The following is a 27376-nucleotide window of genomic DNA, read 5'->3' as shown; positions in this document are numbered from 1 at the left end:
ACATTTACAACCGCGAGTCGCTAAAAAGTAACATTATTAGCGTTTAGGGTTTACTTCTTTGTCCTACTTTAGTAATTTAAATATGCCATAAACTTATACGTCATAAACTTAAGAGAGGCGTATAAAGTGTTTAAATACGTTATATCTTCTATTGTCGTTTTGTCAGATGTGAGGACAATAAAAGTGTTGTGTGTGGTTGGAAATTAATGTAAAATGTGCCGCCATCAAAATTCATAAATGCAACAAATATCTATATAAGTAATAATATCTTGCATTTAGAGGAGAAACTTGCGAAAACATACTTAGCGGGATTGACATTCTTGCAGTTTTTTTTCCAGAAATGTTATTGTGGGATATTGTACAGACGGCCTAGGTTTGTGAAGATGGTTTCTTGAATAAAAATCTTCTTGAATCGAAAGGATTATTTGAAAGAAAAAAAATGGATTTTCTGCAAAGTGGAGTACGGACACTTAAAAGGTTAGTCTGGTATTTTTTTTATAACATTCGCAACGAATATCGAAGTGTCAGAGACCAGTAATAAAGTGTCTTCTTAAATTCTAAGATTTATAGCTCTTGAAAGCATTTACCATGAAACCATTGGAATCGTTTCAGCCTTACCGTAAACAATGTTACACTCAAGATTGTGATTACAACATGTGTTCTATTGATATCTTCAGTTTAAAATTTACGACAAAATATTTTGTTTCGTTACAAGTAGAATATGCGATACACTCAACAGTTAGTGTATCATTTACGTTGTACAACATACGTACAAAATATACATGGTTTAGGCTAGAGAACAGTTGCTGTGTGCTGATTAATAATTTGCAATAAAAGTTGTAGCAATGACGGACTGATGGTGATGTCACAATACTCTTTTAGTGTGATTAACTTTTGTGTGTGTGTTGAAAAAGCTACAGCCCCTGTATTATTAACACCACTAATACAGCTTAGTGCACGGTCCCGTATTTGTTCCTTTTTTTGTCAGAATGATCTCTCCACTCAAAACTGGAATTATATTTACAATGTTTTGACTATTAGCTGCCCATGACAGGTCCAGTTGTGATATGACATATTGTTTATTGCCGCTATCTATTTTATTGGTATGATATGTTTATGAACGAAAACAAAGACAGAAATAAGTGGGTCACAATAACAAAACTGACCTAATGTTTAATGCAATAATTGCGAAATCAAGGTACTTGTCATAAAATCTCTTTTCCTGAAACACAGATAACATATTCAAAACTTGAATTGAGCCGTGCCATGAGAAAACCAACATAGTGGGTATGCGACCAGCAAGGATCCAGACCAGCCTGCGCATCCGCGCAGTCTGGTCAGGATCCATGCTGTTCGCTAACAGTTTCTCCAATTCCAATAGGCTTTAAAAGCGAACAGCATGGATCCTGACCAGACTGCGTGGATGCGCAGGCTGGTCTGGATCCATGCTGGTCGCAAAGCTCTCAGCGATATTTTATGTTTATTTTTGTGTTATCAATATCATACCAAATTATTTATACATACAATTGCATAATACAATAAACAACAACATATAAGTATTGATCAGTGAACTGGAAATTTTTTATGCTGCGAATGCGTGTAATAAGTTAAAATGATAAAAAAAGATTTTTTTTATAGCAAAAACAAATAAAAGAGGTAATATTCTTTTAAATTTTCTAACCCCGATATAATATACGGACTCAGTGGTTAGTCGCCGTAATTTCCTTTATTTTACATTTTTTTCGTTAAAGTTTAAAGTTTTATAATGTCTTCTTCATAACGAGGATATCTCACGAGCATGGTCGAAGGTAGCCAACTTTTTCTTTAGATATATCTAACAAAAACGTTTCATTCCAAACCACAACAAAATACACATATTTTGTCGTTCGCCAAGCCGGTAAGTTGTTTTTCTACAAATACATCAAACATACAACGAGCGGGAAGAGGTACATCTTGTGTGTTTTGACATTGATGTTTCATAAATAATTTTCTAACCTTTCCCTTGTTAATTGTTTTTATTTCCTCCTTCTAATGACAATTGGTGGTATGTTGTTCTCGAGTCAACGCAGTGTGTCATCTTACTTTGTTTATGCTGATACACCATCGCATCAATTTTTTTCCTATTTTCATTTTCGCAAAATAACAAGATAAATATATATTTTAAGTAGTCTCTTCGGTCTGCCTCTAATTAAGTTAACCTTCAAAAGGGCCAAAACCAGGCATTCTTGCAATAGTATTTTCTCTAGTGGACTTTTTTTCAAAAATGTAAAATGCTTGTTAAAACTCAGGTTAAAAGGTGCATGATTTATTCTTTATGCAACTAGCCAAAAAGAATGTTGAAAGAGAAAACTATGACATATATATATTATTTTCGGATAGACTCGGGTGGTGTCTGGAAAACAAACGAATGCCGGTTGCCAGTGGTAAAACGGCAATACGCCGCAATCTGAAACGAACTGGTCCAATTTTAAACTGATCATTTGCCGTACGAATTTCTGAAAACTGAACTTCTGTCTAAATACTAGTAGGTCGGGGGTGAAAAAGGCCAGCATGTTTCTCCACATGTTTATATATACCATTTTTTTGTAGTGTTTCTCCATTTTCTTACCCCTTTTATTTTTTATCCATTAAAACACTAAGATATGAGGGAAACTTGTCTAATTGGTTGTCATTTCCTAATACCCCAGTCACACATACGGCGCGGATAGCTACATCTACCTACGAACAGAAATATCGATCCGTACCTGAGCCGTACCTCAGAGTAGTCATTCGTATTAATCCGTACCAAAACGTGGTCAAAACGTATTCAAAACTTATTCCAAACTTGCACGTTTCTCCAACTTTTGAACATGCACAAAAGTTTGAGCGAACCGTAGCCATTTGAGCGTGACTTTAGTCCAACTTGGCTGAAACTTATTCATCCGTAGTTAAACGTACTTAAACGTAGTTATCCGTGCTGTTACGTACCTCGCCGTAGCCGAACGTAGTTATCTGAGGCTGCTCGTACTTAAGCATAGTTCAACGTAGTTTACCGCAGACCCGTCAGTGCACTCGATGAGTTGCAAGGCGCAGTAAAACATAATTCAACGTAGTACCTCGTACCTATCCGTACTTATTCGCGTCCTGTATTGTTTTGTTTGTTTCCTGTTTCTCACCATTTTTCCCGTACTAAGACGTACTGCTCCGTAGTTATACACCCACAGACTAATCCTATCCGCACCGTACCTCAACGCACGGACATATCCGTATGTGTGACTGTAGCTTTAAATGGACGTTTGTTACGGAACAGTGAAATTATATAAAGTTCAAAAGGGTTCAAAGGTTGTACTTATTCTTAACCAGTTTGTCCTACAAAACAATTTGGTACCTTAAAACATGTTTAGAAGCGGAAACTACCTTACTTATTTAGATAATTTGGAAAATCAGTTTAAAACCAGTATATTCCCGACTTCTGGCTACATTGCGGTATGTCCCTAGACAAGGCACTTTATCACGATTGCTTCAGTCGACCCAGCTGTAAATGGTTACCAGCAAATTGCTGGGGGTAATGTATAATTGGTTTTAACTGTTCTTAAAATAGTGTCGCTTGAGCGAGGGTAAATAACATTTACCTTTACCTTTACGTCGCGTGTTCTGGGAATCTTTTTCATATAAAACATTGTATTCTGTGTAAAAACCCTTCAGGTAAGAGATGTTTTGCCGTTACTCGACCTGAATGTATCTTTTTAAAAGTAAGTCATGACCAAATAGTCCCACAACAATGTTAACGTTCAGGCATCTACCTTGTTAAAGACATATTCTTTTCCGAGGAGACAGAAGAAGAAAAAGGATGTTTCTTGCAAGAATAAAAAATGTATCCAATTAATCTAAGTAAAAAAATCTAAGTAATTCATAAAATTTAGTTTTCCAAGTTTCAGTTGTTGAATACATTTGTATTTGAAACATGACATTAACGAATAACTAGCGGTATTGATGGACAAAAATGTGTAAAATCAACTACTACATGTAGCATTTAACATACATGTAGGCTAATTCTGCATTGTCCAAGTGAACCCAACAGCTCATTAGATTAATTTAGATAAATATCGCTAGAAAGAACAAAATAATAAATATCCGTGATTCTTAATGCATAGTTCGCATTTGGCCTGCAGTGCGTTTGCGGAGCCCGTAGACTGCCCGTATTCTCTTTTCCTTGCGGCCTCTGTATGGTGGCGAGAGGCGGCACTGCGAGTTTCGTACGGATTCACGGGCTCCACAGCCTTTAGCGAAAAGTTATACAAATTTGAAAACAATCGTAAGCCCGTAGACATGTCGTAGGTGGCATCGTTAGGTGGCCGCCGCGAGCCGATTTTCCGGTGACACGGTGCCCAAAAGAAATCGTCGGAGATTGAAGACTGGTGGGACCTTCGCACGACCCTCGCACAGCTGCCCGTGCAGTACCCTTGAAATCGCACGGATATTGAGCAATCATCGCGCTACAACCCTACAGCTGCCGCACCATTGCCGTGCGGCGGCCTTGATATGGGCAAAACATTTTTCAGATGGTTATATATATTGGCCATCTCCAGCATGTTTTCATTATTCGTCTCTCCAGAGAAATGATAGTACCACTAAGACTCAGAGCGGCATACCTGCGGTTGCAGTTGAGGCAGTTCAAGAGAAGAGAGCAGGTAATGACTGCAACCCTGGCCGTACCTGATGAGCAGAAGGCACGACAGACGCACAGGGAAAGGACGGTGCGGGTGAAGCTCTGGCTGCTGAGACGGCTCACCCTTGCATAAACAGAAAGCATGATATGTCACCATGCGCGGATCCAGAGGTGTGTGTGTGGGGGAGGGTGCGGAAAGGACGGTGCGGGTGAAGCTCTGGCTGCTGAGACGGCTCACCCTTGCATAAACAGAAAGCATGATATGTCACCATGCGCGGATCCAGAGGTGTGTGTGTGGGGGAGGGGGGAGGGGAGGAGGACAAGAAGGAAAGAAAATGTTTTTCGAAAAAGACAACATTAGGACTGCATGTAAAGTATATGCGGCTGCTGCTACATACGACCCCGGTATTATTCATATTATTTAGAAAAGAAACTAAGAATTTTACCTTCAAGAAAGCTTGATTTTATCATTTTTCCAAATTTAACAGGTTAGTCCATAAAACTGTCCCAGAATGCAAAAAATGAAGTGCTAAATTTCAAAATTTCCTGGGGGGGGGGGGGGGGGGCAGGGGATCGGACCCCCTCTGAGAAAATTGTCTGTGTCCGTGCATAGTCACTATACCTGTCCAGTACTGGACATTATGGTAAACGCTTCTTTCCTGCACAAATGACAATTTCGCAACTTCTGTCCGGTTTCTACAAATTTCTGGCCGCGATAAACCATTTGACTTGTTGTCTATTGGAACAACCCTTTGATTAAACAGCAATTACCAAGTTTATTAAAGTTACCCACTTAACACGTAAAGATACTTTATTTGGTAAAACATCCCTGATGCCTAATGATTCAATTATTTTGCTTAATTGCTCACTGAATTAACAAACAAATGTATCAGACCAGTAGACCTTTAGGAATGAAATAGCTTTATTATTTTTTTGAAGTAAAAGCGACATAAACATTACACCTGTTAGAACATTTAGAACACTTATCAGACTAGCAGCGAGAAAAACGTCATCTGTTATACCACCGCTGTCTGTATTTTGTCCAGACTGTTATGTTGATAAATGTTTGAAGCCTTACCGTAAAAAGGTTACACTCAAGAGCGTGACATGTTCTGTAAGGTATATTTCATGAAATAGATTCGTGATCTATTTGTTGTTGATTTACTAAGTCAATTGAAAGAAACAGGAGGAGACTGTTTTATCGAATAGAATCTTCAATGACAGATTTGTAAAGTCGGAAAAAACATGTTACAAACTGTCCGGTAAATAATCTGACCATGAAATTCAAATCTATCACCTTGTCCGTGGTAAAAATGAATTACAAAACGTGAAAAATAATTGTTTATTCCCTTATAATTATTCAGACTTCTTTCCCACCCTGACATGCATTGGTGAGGTTAAGATAAAGTACGAAAATTCTGCATTCATGTCCAACATGTCAGTTGAATGTAAGAAATTGTTACTGAGATATAAACTTCAACGCAAAACTTTAAACAAGGTGCAACGGCAATGACGGCGCCGATTCTCGGATGAAAAGATTAGAGTAGCTCTAACTATTCTTCAGATAGTCAGGCTAATAACACAGATAGTTGAAACTGAAGTCATTGTTTGTAAAGCGTTAAAGTTTTCATATAAAGGTATATAAAAAGCAAGCTTAGTGGACCATAAACTCATGTACTCGATGCCTTTGCAGAAGACAGGGTATAAAGAGAAAAACCATTGAGGGTCTAGTAAAACAGACCAGAAAACATATATAACAAGAAATATCTTTAAAAATGATGGTCGGCGAATTGTAATAAGGAAAGAAGTTTATGAATTTTTCATCTAACATTCATCTTTCATCTAACATTTTTCAAATTGCAAAACTAAACACCGCACTTTAACAATTTAAATGGTTCTCTTTTAATTTTTCGCAAAGGTTTCGTAGGCTTGCAATTTTGTTTCGTTTATCCTTAGACGAATAATTACAGCAGTAGTTTGATGAAGATCCATGAAGCGGTTCATGAGAAGAGGTCATTAAACGTGTTTATATTTTTTAGCTAAATTGGTCCCTATCCCCATTTGTAACAAAATAGCGGGAGACCTCACAATATTGTTACATATCGAGTTTGATAAAAATCCATTACATTTTAGTGGTTAATGCGAAGAAAGGCATATCTACTTTTAGCTATAGCGGTCCCTAATAGGGCCCAAGTTCCTATATAAATAAATTTGGAAGAGGACCTTATAATGATGCTCCAGACCAAGTATGACAAAGATCCACCAAGCTGTTCATGAGACGCTGTATAAAGGCATTTCTAGTTTTAGCTCTAGCAGCCCCTAAAAGGGGTTAAATGTCCCAGCTGAACAAAGTTGGCTGCGGGCCTAATAAAGATGCTACAAATCAAGTTTGATTAGAATACATGAGAAAAAAAAATCAATTAAAGGATTTTTTTTTATTTATTATTTTTATTTATTTCTAAATAGGCCAACTGATCCCGCTTTAACAAATGTATATTCGCTATTCATGAATCTTTGGACAATGACGTCACATCTATAAAAAAGTGAAGGTCAAGCAAAACATACAAATGTAATTATTTCAATATTTCTGTTTCATAAGCAAAGTTTGACCGTAGTCATATCACATAGATAAACTGTATGCAGCGTACCTTCGTTTCAGTGTAATGAGATTCAGTCATTATATAACATATATATAATAAAACAGATTTCAACTGAGTTCAATATTTGCATACTATATTAAAGAAAAATATTCATGTATAATAAATCAGTTGAATAATTTATAACAAATATATCAAAGCAAACAAGTACTCATTTTAATATACAATCTGAATAAGTCACAAAAGCAAGAAACCTTTTCATATACAGACGACAATTGTAACAAGGAAAATCTTTTAAAAAATACTTCTCTACATAAAAGACTCTTATCACACACTTATTCATGTGATACGCAGACCGTATTCAGCTCTTTCTTTGATTTGATATATGTTGGTATTTGAACAGGTTTTTATCAGATTTATTAAACTTACTTATCATTTTGAGATATATCAATATTCTTGCTTAATATACTGAGCCAAAGTTAGCTTTAAAACTGTGAACAGCGTCGTTTAGGACATAAACGCTTTGTCTACATTTCACTCAGCGTAGCACAATCAACAGAGTGAAAGAAATTAACACTCTCGTCCAATCAGGAAGAGTCTTGCATAAATCTTCCATTTTGATAAATTATCTATAATGCGTTATCAAGTAGTTTGATTTGCAAACTGAAGTCACGTGGCATAGGTAACGAAAACAAATTTAGACGGCGTCGCCGAAAAAATAGTTCAGTCCCAGGAGACTTTATAAACCGTATACATCTTTCGTGCAATGTCAATTCAGCTTTTATTTGATCGTAAAATTCCCCTGTTATATGATAAATATCTAACAGTAAGATACCAGAGTGATGATTAGTTACACAATTATATAATTTAAACTTACTACCTTCTCTTATGAATTAAACAACCGTATCATCAAAGCGTATTTGAATTATGATCATATATTAATTTGACATCAGTAAACAGGAAACCTTTACAATAAATTGTTTGCGATAGAAATACATATAATTAGATATACATATTCATTTTAAAATGGAAATGATACAATTTAATATGATAATCGTTTTTAATCATATCTCTTGTATAATACTTGAATCATATCGAACTTAGCTGATGCAATTTTCTTAGCAAATGTTTGGGTTGAGCTATTAGAATATGTTGGTGTCCCGGGGTCCGCTGTCCATCGTCCACAATTTACATAATTTACATAGCGTACATAGTGTAATAAAAATACCTTTGAATAATTTCTGCTTACGAATTGGTTGATGTTCATCCATCAAACTTGCTATGTGACATTTCTGAGCAGACTTGTCCCCTTATTTTCGGAGCATCTAGAGCTATATATATACACACATTATTAAACTTTAATAAATTCTTGTCATGTCTTAATCAAAATTTGCCTGAGGCATCCTTGTATAATCTTTTCTGAAAGTTGCTAAAATGGTTCCACTTAACTCCTTTTAGGGGTTGCAAGCGCGAATACAGAACACATTTTGTCGTTGCTAAACCAAAATGAAGTATGTAACATCATTGTAAGGACTTCTCTCAGAAATGTTCATATGATTCTGCTTGTCCAGGGCCGTCACGGCTGAAAACAGAAAACAATTTTTACATTTTTTCTCATTAACCACTGGATAAACCTCCACTAAACTTGTCGTGTAATTTTCATGTTTTTTCTTCAAAATTATTCTGATGTTTACGTGTTACATCAAAAGGAAACAATCGCTTGTTCCTTAAAATACTAAAGGTAACAGAAAAACAAACCAGTAACTATTAACAGTATCAAATTTTATATCAAAATACCTTGCAAATATTAAGTAGCCGTTATGTCCAATTCTATTATGCAAGAATAGTCCAAATCCTACTCAAATTTAGATCTAGTCAGTATTAATTCCAAATTCCTCACAAAATCCAAATTGAAGTTAGTATATCCAAAGAATATAACTCCTCTCTTCAAAGATATTTCTTTTAAATCCACATTGTAAATGTATATCCGTCAAATGTTAAACGTCAAACTTGTAATATCTTGATATTAAGAAATACAGGAATGTTTTTAATAAGATCTTACTTAGGTTCTACCTGACCTCATACAACTACCTGTTTAGAGCATCATGGAATATTCCAGAACTTTCATGTATCACCAAAAATAAAAAGAAAATTCTGGAAAAACGCAGACTTATTCAGACTTAAAAAATAGTTGTAAAACCCCGTTTATCGGTATTTGTGATAGAACCTTCTGGAAAAGCATAGAATATAAATAACTTATTGACAAACATGATGTCTCAAAACTAGGTCAGACTTTACAGTAAACAATGAATCATCAATATAGAAATACAAAAAATATGGACATGTACATAACAAAAGGAACACAAAAGCTAAAAATACAGAAACATTTGACCGGATTCCTCGAATGATTTTCCATAGCCTTGGTCTGTAGTATCCTCGTATGGACTTTTCAATTTTGTTCACATGGGTTATGTCGAACCACTTTAGAGGCCATCAAATCTAAAATAAACTTCTTCCCGTGAATTATTTGATACTTTCATTCATAATTCAATGTGTATGATATATACATGTATATTGTTCTTTTTCCTAATGTTTCTACGTCTGGTTTTATCAGCAGAATATTACGGATCCTGGCGTCCTATTTTACTTTAGATTTATTTTTGTAGCATACAGAGATTAATAAATCCTTATTTATAAACAAACTCACGTTTGATGCGATCAACGTCTTTGCAGGCTAGTGGCTTTCAACACGAAAATCGTAATTCTTGTTGACGTGTCATCATTTCAGAGAGGAATTTTACAGTCTAGGCTTTGAAACACGTACATATTTACTATATATTACCCCAAGAAACAGCATGATATTTTCTTTATCATATTAACACAATGCATTAATGTTTGTTTCAAGGTCAAACAAGTATGCTTTTTGAAAACAACAACGAGCACGAAGATGTATCTTTATGTTACGACTGATACCATGTTGGACTACAGAAGCTTTTGTATTGTCGTTTTACCAGCAAAGTGTGCAGTCAACATTTTCACAAAATGATTAGAAAAAAGCACTACTTAAGATGCCTTACATTGACGTTTAGACGTGTGGTTTCTAGAACAACATGTAAATAGATCTTACGTTCAAAATCTTCAAGTATTGCACTGATGTACTTTTCATTACATAAGAGATGAGTGACTTCATTTAGAATTTATTTAGCGTAAACACGGCGGGCACACGCAAACTCTCTGTGTTAGGAAGAGACACGTAATTTGAACTACGCAATATTATCTCTCATATTTCATCAATGAAAACATTTCAAATTACGAGCGATATTATTCATTTCAGACACAGTATATCGAACATAAGTGATGCAATCAGGAACCATATGCACAGGGATTCCTTCAGCGGACTGGGGCGACACCTATTTTCACCAAGCAAGGCAAATGATTTTCCACTGAAAAATGCCGAGTTTGCAAGGTAATAGTTGGGTTTGTTTGTAGCACATCGGCGGGGGGGGGGGGGGGGGGGGGGGGGGGGGGGGGGGGGCGGGGGGGGAGGGTAAATTTGAAGTTTTATTGTCATTTTACCGTGGGCGGGGTAATGACTAAAAATTTGAGTCAAAATCAGCCTAATAACATTGAAACCCCACTAACTGAAAATCTTCAGCAACCGATTATAAACAATACTCACGGTTTATTTACACCCAATATGCTCAATTGTCCAATAAGTGATGGTATCCAAGACGTCAACATTCGCTACCACCAGGGTCGTCCATACATGGTCCCACCCTACCAAGGGCCTTATCCCAATGCTCAATCTTTTCAGCCGCCAAATCAGCAGCATCATTCTCAGATACAGTCACCAACACAAGGTTTGCAAAATAGTGGTATACATCAGTCTTTCATCGTGGATCTCATAAATAAGTTAGATAATCGACTTCAATCAATAGAAGAGTGTGTATCGAAGTTGAGCTTAATCCAGAAAGAAATTGGACAAGTAAGATCCGATGTTATAACCTTAAAATGTGAAAACACTGTAATTCATTCAAAACTGAACGAGATGGAGTCTTTTTGCCAATCTGTGAGCAATATTGCTGATGACTTTAATAATCACAAAGTAAATTGTTCATCCACTATATGCGACATCAAATATGAAAACAAATGTCTACATGATACGGTAAATAAACTTCAACAGAGAATACACAAGTTAAGCAGCAAGTTCTCGATTTACAGTGTAGAAGCATGCGTGACAATTTAATTTTCGTTGGTATAAATGAAAATAACGGGGTCGAAAAGGAGGACTGTGAACAGGTATTGCGTGATTTTTTAGAAACCCATGTGGAAAACGACTCAACTGTAAATACAAGGAATGACATAACAGTGAGCGACATACAATTTGACCGGGTGCACCGATTAGGAGGCCCCGACAGAAAATCTACAAAACCAAGGCCAATTATTGCAAAATTTACATTTCCTAAACAAAAAGAAATAATTAGAGATGCGGGTGTTAGATTGAACATCAAAAAGGGAACATATTATATAAATGAACAATACCCACACGAAATAGAAGAAAATCGCCGCAAACTGTTCCCGATTTTGAGAAAATATAAACAGGTTAAATCAAACAAATGCTCGTTAGTAAAAGATAAATTGACTGTAAATGGCTGGGTATATAATTTAGACAAAGAAATTTTCGAAAAAGCAATTAATGCAAAACCGCCTCTCGCACCCGATCGTCAAATGGATATAAATTTCCGGCCTGAAAATTCGAACGCCAGCCGTTCAAGAAAACATTTTAATGCACGTATACCAGCATCTAGAAGTCAGTCACCACATATCGACTTCAGGACGCCCAATAGATATGATGCCCTGAACGCAGGGGAGCAGCCACCATCTTCAGTGCGCAATAATAAACAGAAAGCTGGATCTCCACTGGAGGACGACAATTTCAAGAGACCTCGGGATGAAACGATGAGTAAAACTTTGTTTAATGAGAATGAGGACGAGCCTCATTTTGATTCAACGGTTTCGTGCATTAATAATGACGGTTACTAGGACAGGCGGGGAGAATAACCGTTATATGACAATGTATTATTAGCGAATAGTCAGAGTTCTGATCAATGTGTCAAACGCTGTATAAATAAGACACCGGATTATAATCTGAAATTGCTTTCTTTAAATGTATGTGGCCTCAAGTCCAAACAAATTGCCCCTGAATTTAATACATTTATTGAGAGGTATGATATTGTTGGTTTTCAAGAAACCAAAATGGACTCTTTAGATACGGTCAATTTACCAAATTTTAACATTTATTACAAGCACAGAAAAGTCATCTTTAAAAGAAAGTCCGGTGGTTTAGCTTTAGCTGTCAAACAAAATATTGACAAATACATCACTGTGATTGAAAGTGAAAGTAAACTGGTATTATGGTTTGTTATTTCAAAGACATTGATAAATCATAATGATATTTTGTATGGTGTAGTTTATTTGCCACCAGAAAATTCCGAATTTTCCATCGATGATCCATTCACTGAAATTCAAAATGAATTTAACTCATTTTCTGATAAATTTTCTTCAGTGTGTTTATTTGGGGATTGGAATGCTAGAACAAAAAATTTACAAGATTATATAAATGCTGATTTTAACATTTTTCACGAAATCGACCTAGATGAGGTGTATTATAATTTTCAAATGGAATTAGATAATTTCGATAAAGGCTGTGTTAGACTTGAACGAAAAAATCGTGACAATTCATGTAACAATTATGTCTATAATTTATAGAATTTTTGCAGTATAACAATCTGTACTTACTTAATGGTAGAACAAATGGGGACATAGAGGGGAAAACTACGTGTAAAGGGGTCAGTACAGTTGACTATTTTCTATGCACGTCTAGTTTATTTTCACATGTTTGTGAGTTAAAGGTAGCTGATTTTTGTCATTTGTTGTCAGATGTGCACAATCCCTTAGAGCTTTCACTAAACTTTAAAGTAGAAGAACAAAGTAATACAGAATTATATGTAAATAAGGTAAAAAACTGGGACCCTCTTAAGTCAAATTTATATTGTGATAACATTGATGACTCTATTGTACAAAATATATACACAGATCTTTGCCGCATTGAAAACTGTAATAGTGTTACTGAAAAGCAAATCGATGATGTTGTAGAACATCTCTCGAATTTATTTATAGTAGTGCTAGTAAAACATTTGGTCAGTGTAAACATAAGCTACATGTAAATGACATACAATATGATAAGGATAATAAATGGTTTAATAAGGAATGTAAAGTGGCACGAAAGAACTTCCATCGGGCCAAATACTTGTACAAATTGCGTAAAAATGATGAAAACAAAAGAAACCTGCAATGTAAAAGTAAATCATACAAGTCATCGTTAAAAAATGCATTTGCTAGTTTATAAGAGGACAAATGCCGAAAACCTGAAGAAAATGAAATTTTCAAAACCTAAACAGTATTGGAAGATATTGAATGGCAGAAAAACAAATAGATCAGGTGCGAAATTAAATGACTTGTATGAATACTTCAGGCAGTGTAATTATGCAAATGTTGATGAAAATAATGTTGATATAGATGTCACTGATGATAACATTAATCAGGATCTAAATCAATCCATTTCTATGGAGGAATTAGAGAAAACAGTAAAAAACTTAAAGAATAACAAATCAAGCGGTGTTGACAATATCTGTAATGAATACATTAAGGCCACTGTTCCGAAACTTAAACATGTACTGGTTAAACTTTTCAATATCATATTTAAAACTGGAGTTGTGCCGAATTCTTGGACTGTAGGGAAAATTGTTCCAATTTATAAAAACAAAGGAGAAATCACAGATCCTGCAAATTACAGACCAATATCCTTACTAAGCTGTTTAGGAAAACTTTTCACAGCGATATTAAATTCAAGACTGGAAAAATTTACATCTGATAATGATATAATAAACAAATTTCAAGCTGGATTTAGAAAGGGTTACTCCACAGTTGATAACATGTTTACTGTTAGTACTTTAGTTGAATTGTTAAAACACAGTAAAAAGAATGTATTTTGCGCTTTTGTCGATTTAAAAAGTGCTTTTGATACCATATGGAGAAATGGACTTTGGGCTAAACTTATTGTTGATAATATAAATGGAAATTTTCTACGAGTTATTAAAATATGTATGACAAAGCAAAATCGTGTATTTTTTCAAATGGCTTTAACTCTGATTATTTCCCTTGTAATATCGGAGTCAGACAAGGGGAAAAATTTATCGCCCTTGCTTTTCTCCTTGTATCTAATGATTTGCATGATTACATTAAAAACAGTAATTTAGTAAATGGTGTAAAATGTCATAAACATGGTATAGAAAATGATATTAACAATTATATTAAACTGTTTGTTATTTTATACGCTGATGATACGGTTATAATATCTGACTCAGCAGCAGATTTGCAATCAGCACTGAATGTTATGAATCATATTGTGATGATAACAAATTAACTTTGAATACGTCAAAGACAAAAGTTCTTGTTTTTTCAAGAGGTAGACAAAGAGCATATGATTTTAAGTATAAAGGTGAAAGTATTGAAACTGTTTCAGAATTCAAGTATTTAGGTATTTTATTTAGCCGAAGTGGTTCATTTTACAATGCTAAAAAAGAGATAGCCAAGCAGGCAACGAAAGCAATGTACTGTCTGATTAAAAAGTCTAAAGCGTTATGTCTACCGCTTGACATGCAGATTGAACTGTTTTCAAAAACTGTAAAACCTATACTTTTATATGGTTGTGAGGTATGGGGATATGGAAACTTAAATGTAATTGAAAGGGTACAGTTGAAATTTTTAAAGTATATTTTGAATGTGAAAAATTGTACGGCAAATAATATTGTTTACGGTGAAACAGGTGTTACACCAATATCAATTGACATCAAATCGAGGATTGTATCATTCTGGTCAAAACTTGTTAGCTCAAATGAAAGTAAATTAACAGGGGATATGTATGCCATACTTTTAAGTCATTTCCAGGAAACAAATGTAAATAACGTAAGACATTATTTATGGATTAGAAATGTTAAAGATATATTGATAAGCAGTGGAATGATAAATGTATGGGAAACACAAACATTCCCAAATGGTAAATGGCTTTATATGACTATAAAGCAAAAATTACGTGATTTATTTCTAAATGAATGGTATTCAAATATTGAAAATTCAAGTAGTTGTAAAAATTATAGGATATTTAAAACAAAATTTGGTTTTGAAGAATATCTGATCAGTACACAAACAAAATATCTTAAGTATATTGTTAAATTCAGAACAAGAAATCACAGACTGCCTATAGAAACCGGTTGTTGAATAGAATCCCTTTAGAATTAAGGAAATGTACATTATGTAATCAAAATATTGGCGATGAGTTTCATTATCTCTTAGAATGTTCAGCATTAAATATTGCAAGAAAAAAATTTATCAAACCACAATACATAAGGAACCCTAATATCATATCATTTGAAAAATTAATGACAACCAATTTACACAATCATGTTGAATATAGAAAGCTATGTATGTTTATTAAGGAAACTATTAAAATATTTGAGTGATGTTTTGAATACAGTGATTTATGCTAGTGGTGATATATGTATACTTTTTGCCAGGCATTATTGTCATTACTACAAATGAAATGTTTTTGGTTATATATATTCTGTTGAAAGGAACATCTGCCTTTGTATAACCATGTTAAATGTATAATATTTAGCCTCACTGATATTATATGTCAATATTATATTTTGCCTCATATTATCATGTGTATCATGAAATGAGAGTAATAAATTGAATTGAATTGAATTGAACATAAATGATTTTGTGCCAAACCTGGAATCCGATATTAAGTAACAGGTCTGAGGGTAATAATTGGTTTTATAATTTGAAATATCTATTACTAAATGCAGTAATGGCCCAATCGATAAGGAAGTATAAACGGCATTTTATGTAGATGGAACTGTTAATACATATAGCCAAACTGTTAATTCATGTATATTAGTCAAAGCAGGGAAGCTTCCATTGATTGGCTGCACACATGACTTTTTTCATTAGCATATCATGCAGAACTGTTATATTAGGTTAATAGGATCATAGGTATTTCAGGAACTTTGTACTTGCACGTGAGTTACATCGCCGTTACGGTAGCTTAATCAGCAATTTGTAGATGATACACTCTTTTTCGAAAAAAAAAAACCGGCAAACTGTGACAGTCTTACCACACATGTTACAATCAAGGTTGTGGTAAAAGATAAAGCATATGCAGTGACGATACCTTGTTTTCACTTGTCACAAACGGTTTAAAGGTTTAAATCAAACGTTACAACATTTCGTTTAAAGTGTACGCTGATACCGCTCAGTATAGACTTATTACATTTTGTAATTTTTGCCACCAACTCCGATTTCCTGTCTGCTGTTAAATTAATATTTATGTAACCTTTTTTTCTTATAACGCTGTTGGCACAGTCACTGTATTCTCACGCATAATACTTATGTTTCAAGTGTGTCGGCGGCTGTTGTCCTCTTATTCCAAAAGAAGAAATTTCAAGAAAACGAACTTTCAACTTTGCAAGAAGCTGTCAGGTAAGACTAAATAATCTTGATTTTTTTTCTAAATCACTGGAAAGAGGACAGAAAAATGACCCGTGGTAACTAAATTTTACCAAAAGGCCTCTAAATACGAGGGTTGTCACAGAAAATCGTAGACTTTTTTATTATTTCTAAAATAAGCGAAGCATGAAATATTTCAATGTATACTCGACAGGACTATGTAGTTTAAAATTAAATACCTCTCATATTGTTTGAGTATTCTTTAAATAATGGATGGCAGTCAGTGCTAGTCGGCGCACGCCCTTTTCTTCCTCCGACCGTCACTTTCAAATTTACACCACCATTTTAAAGAAAATGAAAAGTTCGCGGCGCATGAAGTATTAATAAAATATTGTGTAGGTCGCGTTGTGGCTCCTTCACAAACAAAACGGGAAGTGAAAAATTCTGGAAGTCAGGCAAATATAAGCAGGACACTTGTCTTTACGTGGTACAAACGTTTTAAGGAAAGTTGTGTAAGTAATTCAAAGAGAGGGAGACAAATTGCTTTTAAAACTTTCTGCGCCGCAAACATATCATTTCTGAAAGTACGTGCGACCGTGACTTTCAGAGTTATATCACTATTTTAACGTAAGTGTCGCCAAAGACTTGAAACGCAACATAATTATGCGCCACACGTAACCACTAACGAGGATATAAATTTTAATCGTGTAAAATTTATATCGGGAAAGTTACATGAATTTGGAAAAGAAGCCGCTTCCTTTTGTAGGAGGAAAGCTGAGTGCGCGCCGACTAGCACTGACTGACGTTCATTATTTAAAAAATACTCGAACAATATGACAGATACTTAATTTTAAACTTTATAGTCCTAGAGAGTATACATTGAAATAACACCAGTTGAAATAATTATTTGATGCGTGGCTTATTATCAAAATAATAAACAAAGTTCACGATTTTCTGGGACAACCCCCGTATATATATATATCACTGCAATTACCTCGGGCGGGGCGTATGTTCTCCGTGACGATTTGATAAAAGACATTGTGTCTGAAATCATTCGTCCTCCACCTCTCACTCATGTGGGGAAGTTGGCAGTTACTTGCGGAGAACAGGTTTGTACTGGTACAGAATCCAGGAACACTGGTTAGGTTAACTGCCAGCCGTTACATGAAATACCGTTGAAAAACGGCGTTAAAACCCAAAACAAACAAACAAACCACTGCAGTTAACTCGTTTATTCAAAAGAGAAAAAAAACACAAAGCAACTGCAATTTTAACTTCCATAATGGAACTATCAATTCTCTATATAACCCATGCATGAATTAAGATTACGTATGTATACAAAATAAGTTGTAAATACATAAAGGCTGGTAAACGAAAGGTTGTCTTTTATTTTGAATTTATATAAAACGTTCTGTCATTCTCAAAATGAATGTATATGTATAAACACGTCGACATTTTGCAAGATGAAGTTTTATCTGTTGAGCTACTGGCCAATGTACATATAGCAACGTCCGCAGACCGAATATCTGCATATCGGAATAAAATTAATCCGACTTTGAGTGAGTTTCATATGCAGAATTCATGCTTTGTTTAGTGCAGTGCAATTACCGCCTTAATATGTTTATTCATATTGCATATTTCATAAATATATACTTAAGGAAATGTTCTTGGTAAAACTTTTTTTATGCCCCCGAAGGGAGGCATATAGTTTTTGAACCGTCTGTCTGTCTGTCGGTCTGTCGGTCTGTCAGTCTGTCGGTCTGTCGGTCTGTCCGCAATTTTCGTGTCCGGTCCATATCTTTGTCATCGATGGATGGATTTTCAAATAACTTGGCATGAATGTGTACCACAGTAAGACGACGTGCAGTGCGCAAGACCCAGGTCCGTAGCTCAAAGGTCAAGGTCACACTTAGACGTTAAAGGATAGTGCATTGATGGGCGTGTCCGGTCCATATCTTTGTCATCGATGGATGGATTTTCAAATAACTTGGCATGAATGTGTACCACAGTAAGACGACGTGCAGTGCGCAAGACCCAGGTCCGTAGCTCAAAGGTCAAGGTCACACTTAGACGTTAAAGGATAGTGCATTGATGGGCGTGTCCGGTCCATATCTTTGTCATCGATGGATGGATTTTCAAATAACTTGGCATGAATGTGTACCACAGTAAGATGACGTGCAGTGCGCAAGACCCAGGTCCGTAGCTCAAAGGTCAAGGTCACACTTAGACGTTAAAGGATAGTGCATTGATGGGCGTGTCCGGTCCATACCTTTGTCATCGATGGATGGATTTTCAAATAACTTGGCATGAATGTGTACCACAATAAGACGATGTGTCACACGCAAGACCCAGGTCTGTAGCTCAAAGGTCAAGGTCACACTTAGACGTTAAAGATCATTTTTCATGATAGTGCATTGATGGGCATGTCTGGTCTATATCTTTGTCATTCATGCATGGATTTTAAAATAACTATGCATGAATGTGTGACACAGTAAGACGATGTGTCGCGCGCAAGACCCAGGTCCGTAGGTCAAAGGTCCCAAACTCTAACATCGGCCATAACTATTCATTCAAAGTGCCATCGGGGGCATGTGTCATCCTACGGAGACAGCTCTTGTTTTCAAATGTATCGATGAGGTTTTTTTGAAAGCCTTTGAGTATATTGTTTAACTCAATATATAAACCTACAAATGATAAAACTGACATAGGACATTAATATGAACATTGTGTTCTAATTGAATAAACTGCGGAGTGTGACGGCGGGGAAAATTAAAGTTATATTAATTAAAAAAATATCAGTTATGTACAAAGATAATTATAACTAATCCATTTTGTTTTGGTATGATTTATTCATCAAATAAATCTCCATTAAAATTTTAACTTAAGTACTTAAAAATCCACCAGTTAACATTTGTAAAAAGGCTTGATAACAGACATGAGCAGCTCAGCAGTTTACACGAACATATTTCTAGCATGTTCAAGCAAAAACTAAAATTCAGACCAATGCATATCAAACATAAACCAATGTTGACCCTTTAAAAGAGATTGCACGAGCGATCTGTCGTCATTAACAGAATAAAAACAGGAAAACATGCCGTAGTTCGAATAAAATGTTTCAAAATTGCACACCTATGAAAAATCATATTAAATTATAGCAGTAAAACTAGTGTTTCTGAGGTAAAGGACACGATATTGGGACTTCTTTCAAGTCATCTAAAATCAGTACCGTGATTAATGGATTTGCAAAAAGTCCCAATGTTTTAAATGTACAGAATAAAAACAGGAAAAAATGCTGTCGTTCGAATAAAATATTTCAAAATTGCACACCTATGAAAAATCATATTAAATTATAGCAGTAAAACTAGTGTTTCTGAGGTAAAGGACACGATATTGGGACTTCTTTCAAGTCATCTAAAATCAGTAGCGTGATTAATGGACTTGCAAAAAGTCCCAATGTTTTAAACGTACAGAAAATAGCATTTAATTCTTAAATAAATGCAAACAGGCATTTCATGATAAAACGGTATTGCATGGTGCAGTTTTTTTTATGGAAGCTTACAGGATGTTTGCTTGCTTAACTTCAGTAAATATCGATAGTCAAAAAAAAATTAATTTACTACAGACTGTCTGAAGACAGACAGCTGACTTGAGCTTACAAACTGGTAACTGAATGAATTATAAAATGCATTCAGTCAAGCAGCATGGTTTAATTTGTTTCTTGTTTGACATGACACATGTTCAAACAGAGCTTTAGAATATAGGTTCTTTACCATGGCGAGAATCTTTATATTTCTAGAATTTTCATCCCCCTGGGTGATAGGAAAAGTATGTGGTTTTCGTATTTTACAAGAGGATTGCATTAGAAAAGACAAAAATTCTAACATGTAATCGCCTTATGTAAGCAGCTGTCTTTGAAACATTGATCTCCATTATAATCCTCCATGAGCTTAGAAACATTTCTCAATTTTTGACAATAAGGCTTTGGATCCACTTATTCTAAAAGTTTTGTTTAAGCTACTCGTACACATTTCGGTTAAAAAACAATATCCTCTTAGAACAAAGTTTTATACAAAATGGATATTTGCTATTGAGCAATAGCCTAAAGAAGTAAGCCCTGGTATCAGTAATTTTCGTTAAAGGGTTCGAAATGTTGTCAATGATTTTATTAATCATTTCAAAAGCGTATCAAACGTTTTACTGCTCTTGTTGCTTACGGAATTGTTTTTAACAAAAAGTGTCGTAGAGATAGAACCTAATTTTCTAATGACAGAAAGACATTAAATAAAGTCTTGGAATTGATTTCAAAGTCCTTCAAATGATAAAAATTAATTTTACGATGAAAATCTATGAAAGATTTGTTTATATCAATAACTGAGGTTTTAATATTCAATTTAAAGATGGACCACAAAGAATGACAATTCTTGCCTTGAGCAAGTACTTGCAAGCGGATATATATATATTAGCAATTACTCAAAACATGTAAAGCTCTCAACAAATTAAATTTCAGGAACGTTATGACGACCGAAGCGGGCTCTTTGATCTACGACTACTACAAAGTACGTAGTGATTATTCCTAGCTGTTCTGTTTAGACACTAATCCATCAATAAAAATGATATAATGGGAAGCTCAGTTTCGGGCGGAAAGCGATTCTTTACAAAAACAGAAGTGTTCACTTGAAAGATATTGCACAGGTTTAAAGTCTTTCCGTAAGAACAGCAATTGAGAGGATCGATGGATTGAATCTCTCGGAGTAATGGAGAAAAAATTACATGTTTTGTAAAAGGAACAGAACGATACAGATTGTCACAAGAGATATTTCCGATGCTGATATTTTCTACGAAAGATAATCCTGTTGCAGTATTGTAACAGGGAATTAATGGAACAAATCGTTGTCACATTGTCAAGCATTTGGTGACCCTATCCTCTAATCTAAAATAAAATACAATATTTGTGATTGTTTTGACACATATATAATATACGTTAACGTTAGTTTTGCCTAATTTTCAGGATAAGCTTATAAAAAAGGGAATGGTTATACTGAAAGAAACGATTAAACACGAAATAGGTATAAATCTCAGTCATTCATTTATTCATGTTGAATTTCCTTCCACTAATATCTAGGAATCCATTTTAAAAATACCTTCTGCCATTGTTATTACGGGCTCTACTCGGATATTTCATCAAAGGCCTAACCAAACAACAACAACAACAACAAAAAAAAGAATACAAGAGAGGAATCGTTTTCTTGTTTGATCGTAATAGTGATTTTTCAAAGTCTAGCTCGTACCGATAAAAATGAACAGTAAGCGGTGTACCTACCATTTAGGCCAGAAAGCATGGTACTTGCATGAGTTGCAAGTATGATTTGCATACCGATATGGATTTTAGAACCTAAAGCGTCACATTCCCTAATATCTGTTTTAGTAATTATTTAGTCTTATTACAAAGAGATGTTGTTTTCATACTTTTGAGAAAGAAAATAATTGAAATACCAAATAGTATATGTTATGAGTACCCCTGTTTGATATTATTACTGTCTGGAAGTAACGATCACGTTTTTATCTTGACGTTTGAAAATCAGTTGCATAAACCGGCGAACAAGATTATATATTGCTGTGCTTCAGGATATGGTCATTTAACTTAAATGATTATTGCTGTTTTAGGACAAACACTATTGACAAAGCTGGGGGAGCAGTGGAACTATTTCTACGGAGAAATATTGCCGTTGTTACAAGCACTCCTTTACCCTGTGAAAGTATGTATTTATCTTAGAGAGATTTTCTAACAATTATAAGAACAAAGGCTGCATAGTCTTACCCTACGACAAAAGGTATCCTTCCTTTAGAAATTTCCAAACAAATATTAGAGCTTAAATCAACCCTTTAAATGTTTTAAGACAATAGGAAGAAGACCATCCAGTTGCCATTTTCTTTTATTACATACAGAAAGGAATTGGGAGAATTTAATAGTTTACAAATTACCTCAATTTTGCGCGTTTTAAAAATGTGAGTTAGCATCACACATACGTTAGAATATTCGTTAGAAGCTTAGAGCGCAACCAGGCAAAATAATAATTTGTTTGAGTCTGTTAATATGTAAAACCCTTAACTTCTTCTGCTACTGGTTTCATAGGGAATCTGGGATCATGGCCAGAAATATAGAAAGGAATGAATCTGAATACGGGGATACTCCGTGCAAAGGGAATCAAAACCAGCGGTCTTTAGAGCCAGCTGGTCTCTGTTCAGAGGTGGTCTTTAACACAGGTTTGACAGTACGTGGTTAATAAAGCCGCTATATAACCTTAATGTTACAGTTAAAGGAAGGCAGTTAATGTCATCTTTGTTGAAAACTAAACGATCAATTTTAAGTTCATTGCTTCATTACGCGAATGACATTATTTTTATGAATAATGTATATCTGTTCATGAATAAATTTTCCATTTCAGGCGAAAACGTTAACATTAAGACAAGTGACCTTACTGGAGTTTAGAAACACGGTTCTCCTCAAATTGCCCGTTAAAGGTAAAATGTTAATGTACTTCTTAGTACTTAAATGTTATCTAGCTTCCAGCTTTCCTGTTAGGTTAAAACCACCAACTCATCCACCACCACAACAACAACAGTAAGACCAAAAATCATAAGATTTTCCGGCCACATACGTTTTAAATATTGTAAGCTGGCTATGCATAATGTATTGATCTAGTACAGGTAAAAAAGGAATCAGTCAGATTTATCCATGCTTTTCGTTATAAACCATTAGCATACATATGGCAAAGACTTCTGAGAAACTGCATATCAATCTAAATTTTTTAACATCGGGGGACATTTTTAAAGAGTAATGTCATAGCAGGAGAGGGTTTTGTACTGAAGAATATGATTTCTAAATTTCCAGAAGCTTTGCAAGAACTGTCGCAGTCTGAGCAAGTACCACCTGCTGTACAACAGATGCTGTTAGTTCTGCATGGAGTTCACGAGTATCCATGCACGGACAATTTTATAGAGTTAGAGAAACTGGTTGCCAGAGCGACTCCTCTTCACTTTGGAATTATGGGATTGTATTCCGGTGGCAGTGAACCTGAGTTAAGAAGTAATTTTAAACCATTACCAAGACTTTCGATACCTGTGATACGTATGTATTATAAACATTTTATAGATTTTTTGTCAGTTTTATTACGTGTACTGAATTTATTAGTTGCATTTTGTGTATCACAAACGTATAAAAATCACTTAGCCCACATGACTGGACTTTTTTTATCAGTGAAAGAAAGAATGAGTCATGCATTGTATATTTTGCGATAAACAGTGGTGACGCACGAACCGGTGAGAGAACATTATGACGTCACTTATCATGTAAATTGCCTCATGACGCCTAATTCATTACTACTGTACTCTGCTTATCTGAACTCTGAACCGTTAAAAAAGCAGATGATAAACAGCATGTGTAAAGCAGCTGATAAACAATACGAAATTACTGATTATTTCATGAAATACAGTTTTATGGTATTGGGGTGATCTTTTATATTATGCAAATATAAGAGAGTCAATCTTTTTCCTGGGAAACGAGCTGTATCTGGTAAATATTCTTAAATTTAGCTAACGTTGTTATGCTGTTAGAAACAATATCATTGGCTTATTGTTGAAACAACCTTTTTACAGAAATATCAGACGATACAACTGAATCAGACGATGAATTAGCGCCAGTAGACCAAAGATTAAAGAGTCCAGGTCTCTCCCCACAAGGACATCGTTTACATCACAAACGAAGTTCTGGACTATTACATTACCCTCTGTTATCAGCTGTAAGAGAACACGAGAGGGGCCAGATCAGGAGATATAGTATAGCCACCACATGACAGGCTATCACATTTCTGCTGTTAGAAAACTAAACAGGAGTCAGCTCAGCAGATACTGTAAAGCCGACACTTTATCGCATTGTCGCCGTGTTTCAAAACATGCGAGATTTAACAATCCTCGCGAGGTTTAAAGGGCGATAATTATCGACTTAATTATCGCCTGTCTTTCTTAATTTTCGCACTGGTAAATTGAAATTCCGCTTAAAAATGATACACAGTTGCGAGAATTAGAAAAATCTCACACGGTCGCATTGTCGCCCGGTGATAGGGATTATTTCTTACTGTAGTACCGTGGATGAATTTTTCTGTGACACGGTTAAAAAAGGGAAATAGCATCATTAGAAATTTATTTCGGTATATTGAACAATAAAACACAGAAAGAATTATATCGATCAATTAGTCCACACTCGAGATAAGATGCCGTGCGCTGGAGATAAGATGTCGTGCGCGCGAGATAATTTAATCTAAAAAAATAAATGCATGTCCTAAAGATACCACCGTAATTAAGAAAAACATGCGAAAATAAAGACGATAATTACCGACTCAAAAGCTCGCGCTCGCTTGTATATATGTTTTTGGACAAGGAGACAATGCATTGTCGGCGAGAATTAAAGTGGCACGAACAGGATTCCGTAACAAAGAGTTTTCATGCAAACGAACAATTACACATTATGATGTTTACTGTAAGTCGGTAGCAGGATGAAACGCACATAAACATTTTAATAAAGAACGGCTCATAGTACATTGTAATTGTAAACGGTTAAATAAGAAGAGAAATGTGTGTCAGGGCTTACGGTTGTTATACTGTGTATAGGGCAAAATGATCGTATTGTCAAAATTAGCGACTACTTGTCTACAAAAGATGTTGATCTCATTATTACGTATCTTTTATTGAATGTTTGTTGTTTATTTGTTGAATTTTAATCTTACTCATCTTCTATACATGCAGTGGTTCAAGAGTGGAGGTGCAGGTGATAAATATAAATCTGCATTTTCAACAATTAAGACAAAACCAGAGGTTGTACACTCGTGCAGTCAACATATTTTAAGTAGTATTTTGATTATCAAAGCTCAAGCCATAACTTGTCATTTACGTTTATTCATTTTGTATTTACATTTTGTTGTAGAAAAACTACACATATTCGTTCCTTCTATGGTTTCAAGTAGTATAAATTGCAGCGTAAGGAAACATTCTTTAGAATCCTTTGTTCTATTCTTCCATAACATGGCAAACCTTAGGCTTATTTTACATTTTGCACAAAGGTCACCCACATATCATCTCCACTGTATTAGTCCCTTAAGCATGGACTTTATATATACAAGTGTGACAGTATATGTTAATGTAATTTTTAGAAAAAAATGTTATTGTTTTGAATAGTTTTAAGTTGTCAGAAAGGAATAATAAAGTGCAAAAATACATTTTTCACTGTTTACTCGTATCCATTATACAATATGTACACATTGAATAATTTAAACGTAAAGCATATTTATTTACACAATAAAATACATGTCCGGAGTTTTCACCGGTGATTGCAAAAATCTCTGTGGATTGACTTTTGCTGTGAATGACGTTATAACAAATCGTAATTATTAGCAAATGCTTAAATTCATATGCTACTGTAAGAAAATATTGCTTAAAAGAGTTTGTTTCTTCTATTATTTAAAGAATATGGTATGAAAGATAAAGAATCTGTCACTGGTTGCAACTGCGGAATATACAGTTGTTGGTAACTGTGTAGGCGATAACTTGGCGGTGCCTCGTCACTACCTTAACAGTACTCCTCGAGCCAGATATTCCAATCTGCACCTACAAGCACTTAGCAGTAAAAGATTTTCACTGTTCATATGTTTACAAACACACGCACACACGCACGCATGCGTTCTATACCTTTAGAATACATGTTTAAGCGAAGAAATAGTGTGTAATTATTAATTACTTGTTTTAACCTAATGCTATTCAAGATCTAGAATTTAGAAAATTTGAAACATGTGTAATTAACATCTTTATCTTGCAATAATTCAGCATAAAAGTTTAAAATTTGTTTATGAAGACAAAGTTATGTATAACAGGTTTATAAGAAGTGAAAGCACTGCTAGAGTTTCACAGTATGCTAAATATGTCAAAATAATAAAAAAGTTGTAGAAAACAAAAATCCTAAAATCCTAAAACACTTGGGCTTGTCAAATCGAGACTGCCATTATTTTGCTTAGTTGCGTTCTATGCTTCGAAAGGATATTCGAATTGATTTTATTATTTATGTATATACATTGGAGCCTCGATAGCCTGGTGGTAGAGCGTCCGCTTCGAGTGCGGGCGCGTCATACCAAAGACGTGAAAAATGATACCAATAGGTTTCTTGCTTGGTGCTCAGCATTAAAAAGGAAACTGGCTTCTCTTCTCTCGTACCCTCGTGGCAATGGATTCTATCAGGAATGAGGTGTCGAGAATATAAGTTGTAGAACTTGCTTCACAATCGACCTAAAATAAATTAGTATATGTTAAAAATTAAATTTAAATGAAATACATCAAACCTTTTGACTTATGATGAAATCTAAAATTAAGTAATACAATAATAATACTTAGCAACCAGGTCACACCTCACACCAATGTCAACATTATATGTAATTTAAAGATAAAGCTGGCTGCAATATACTAGTATCATAGCCAAATCTATCGTCAAAGTCATCTTTCAAATGTCAAGCGTTAT

At 34.8% G+C, this 27376-nt stretch overlaps 1 protein-coding gene across 2 annotated transcripts; it reads left to right on the top strand.

Moving 5' to 3' along the window:
* Nucleotides 1-60: 60 nt before the first annotated feature.
* Nucleotides 61-26087, top strand: LOC123552349 (proline-rich protein 5-like). 2 transcript variants are annotated; one of them, XM_053541860.1, is made up of 9 exons: nt 61-477; nt 10580-10711; nt 16768-16848; nt 21323-21371; nt 21824-21881; nt 22480-22571; nt 23262-23337; nt 23708-23902; nt 24472-26087. In XM_053541860.1, the coding sequence occupies exons 1-9, from the start codon at nt 440-442 to the stop codon at nt 24666-24668; spliced, it is 918 nt and encodes a 305-aa protein (XP_053397835.1). In that variant the 5' UTR covers nt 61-439; the 3' UTR covers nt 24669-26087. The 2 variants fall into 2 exon arrangements, with proteins under 2 accessions (XP_053397835.1, XP_053397833.1); XM_053541858.1 differs by having other exon boundaries at nt 70-477; nt 23708-23944.
* The last annotated feature ends 1289 nt before the right edge of the window (nt 26088-27376 follow it).

Source organism: Mercenaria mercenaria, chromosome 4 (assembly GCF_021730395.1).
Source record: "Mercenaria mercenaria strain notata chromosome 4, MADL_Memer_1, whole genome shotgun sequence".
Classification (NCBI taxonomy): Eukaryota; Metazoa; Mollusca; class Bivalvia; order Venerida; family Veneridae; genus Mercenaria; species Mercenaria mercenaria.
This window is presented reverse-complemented; position numbering and strand designations above follow the sequence as displayed.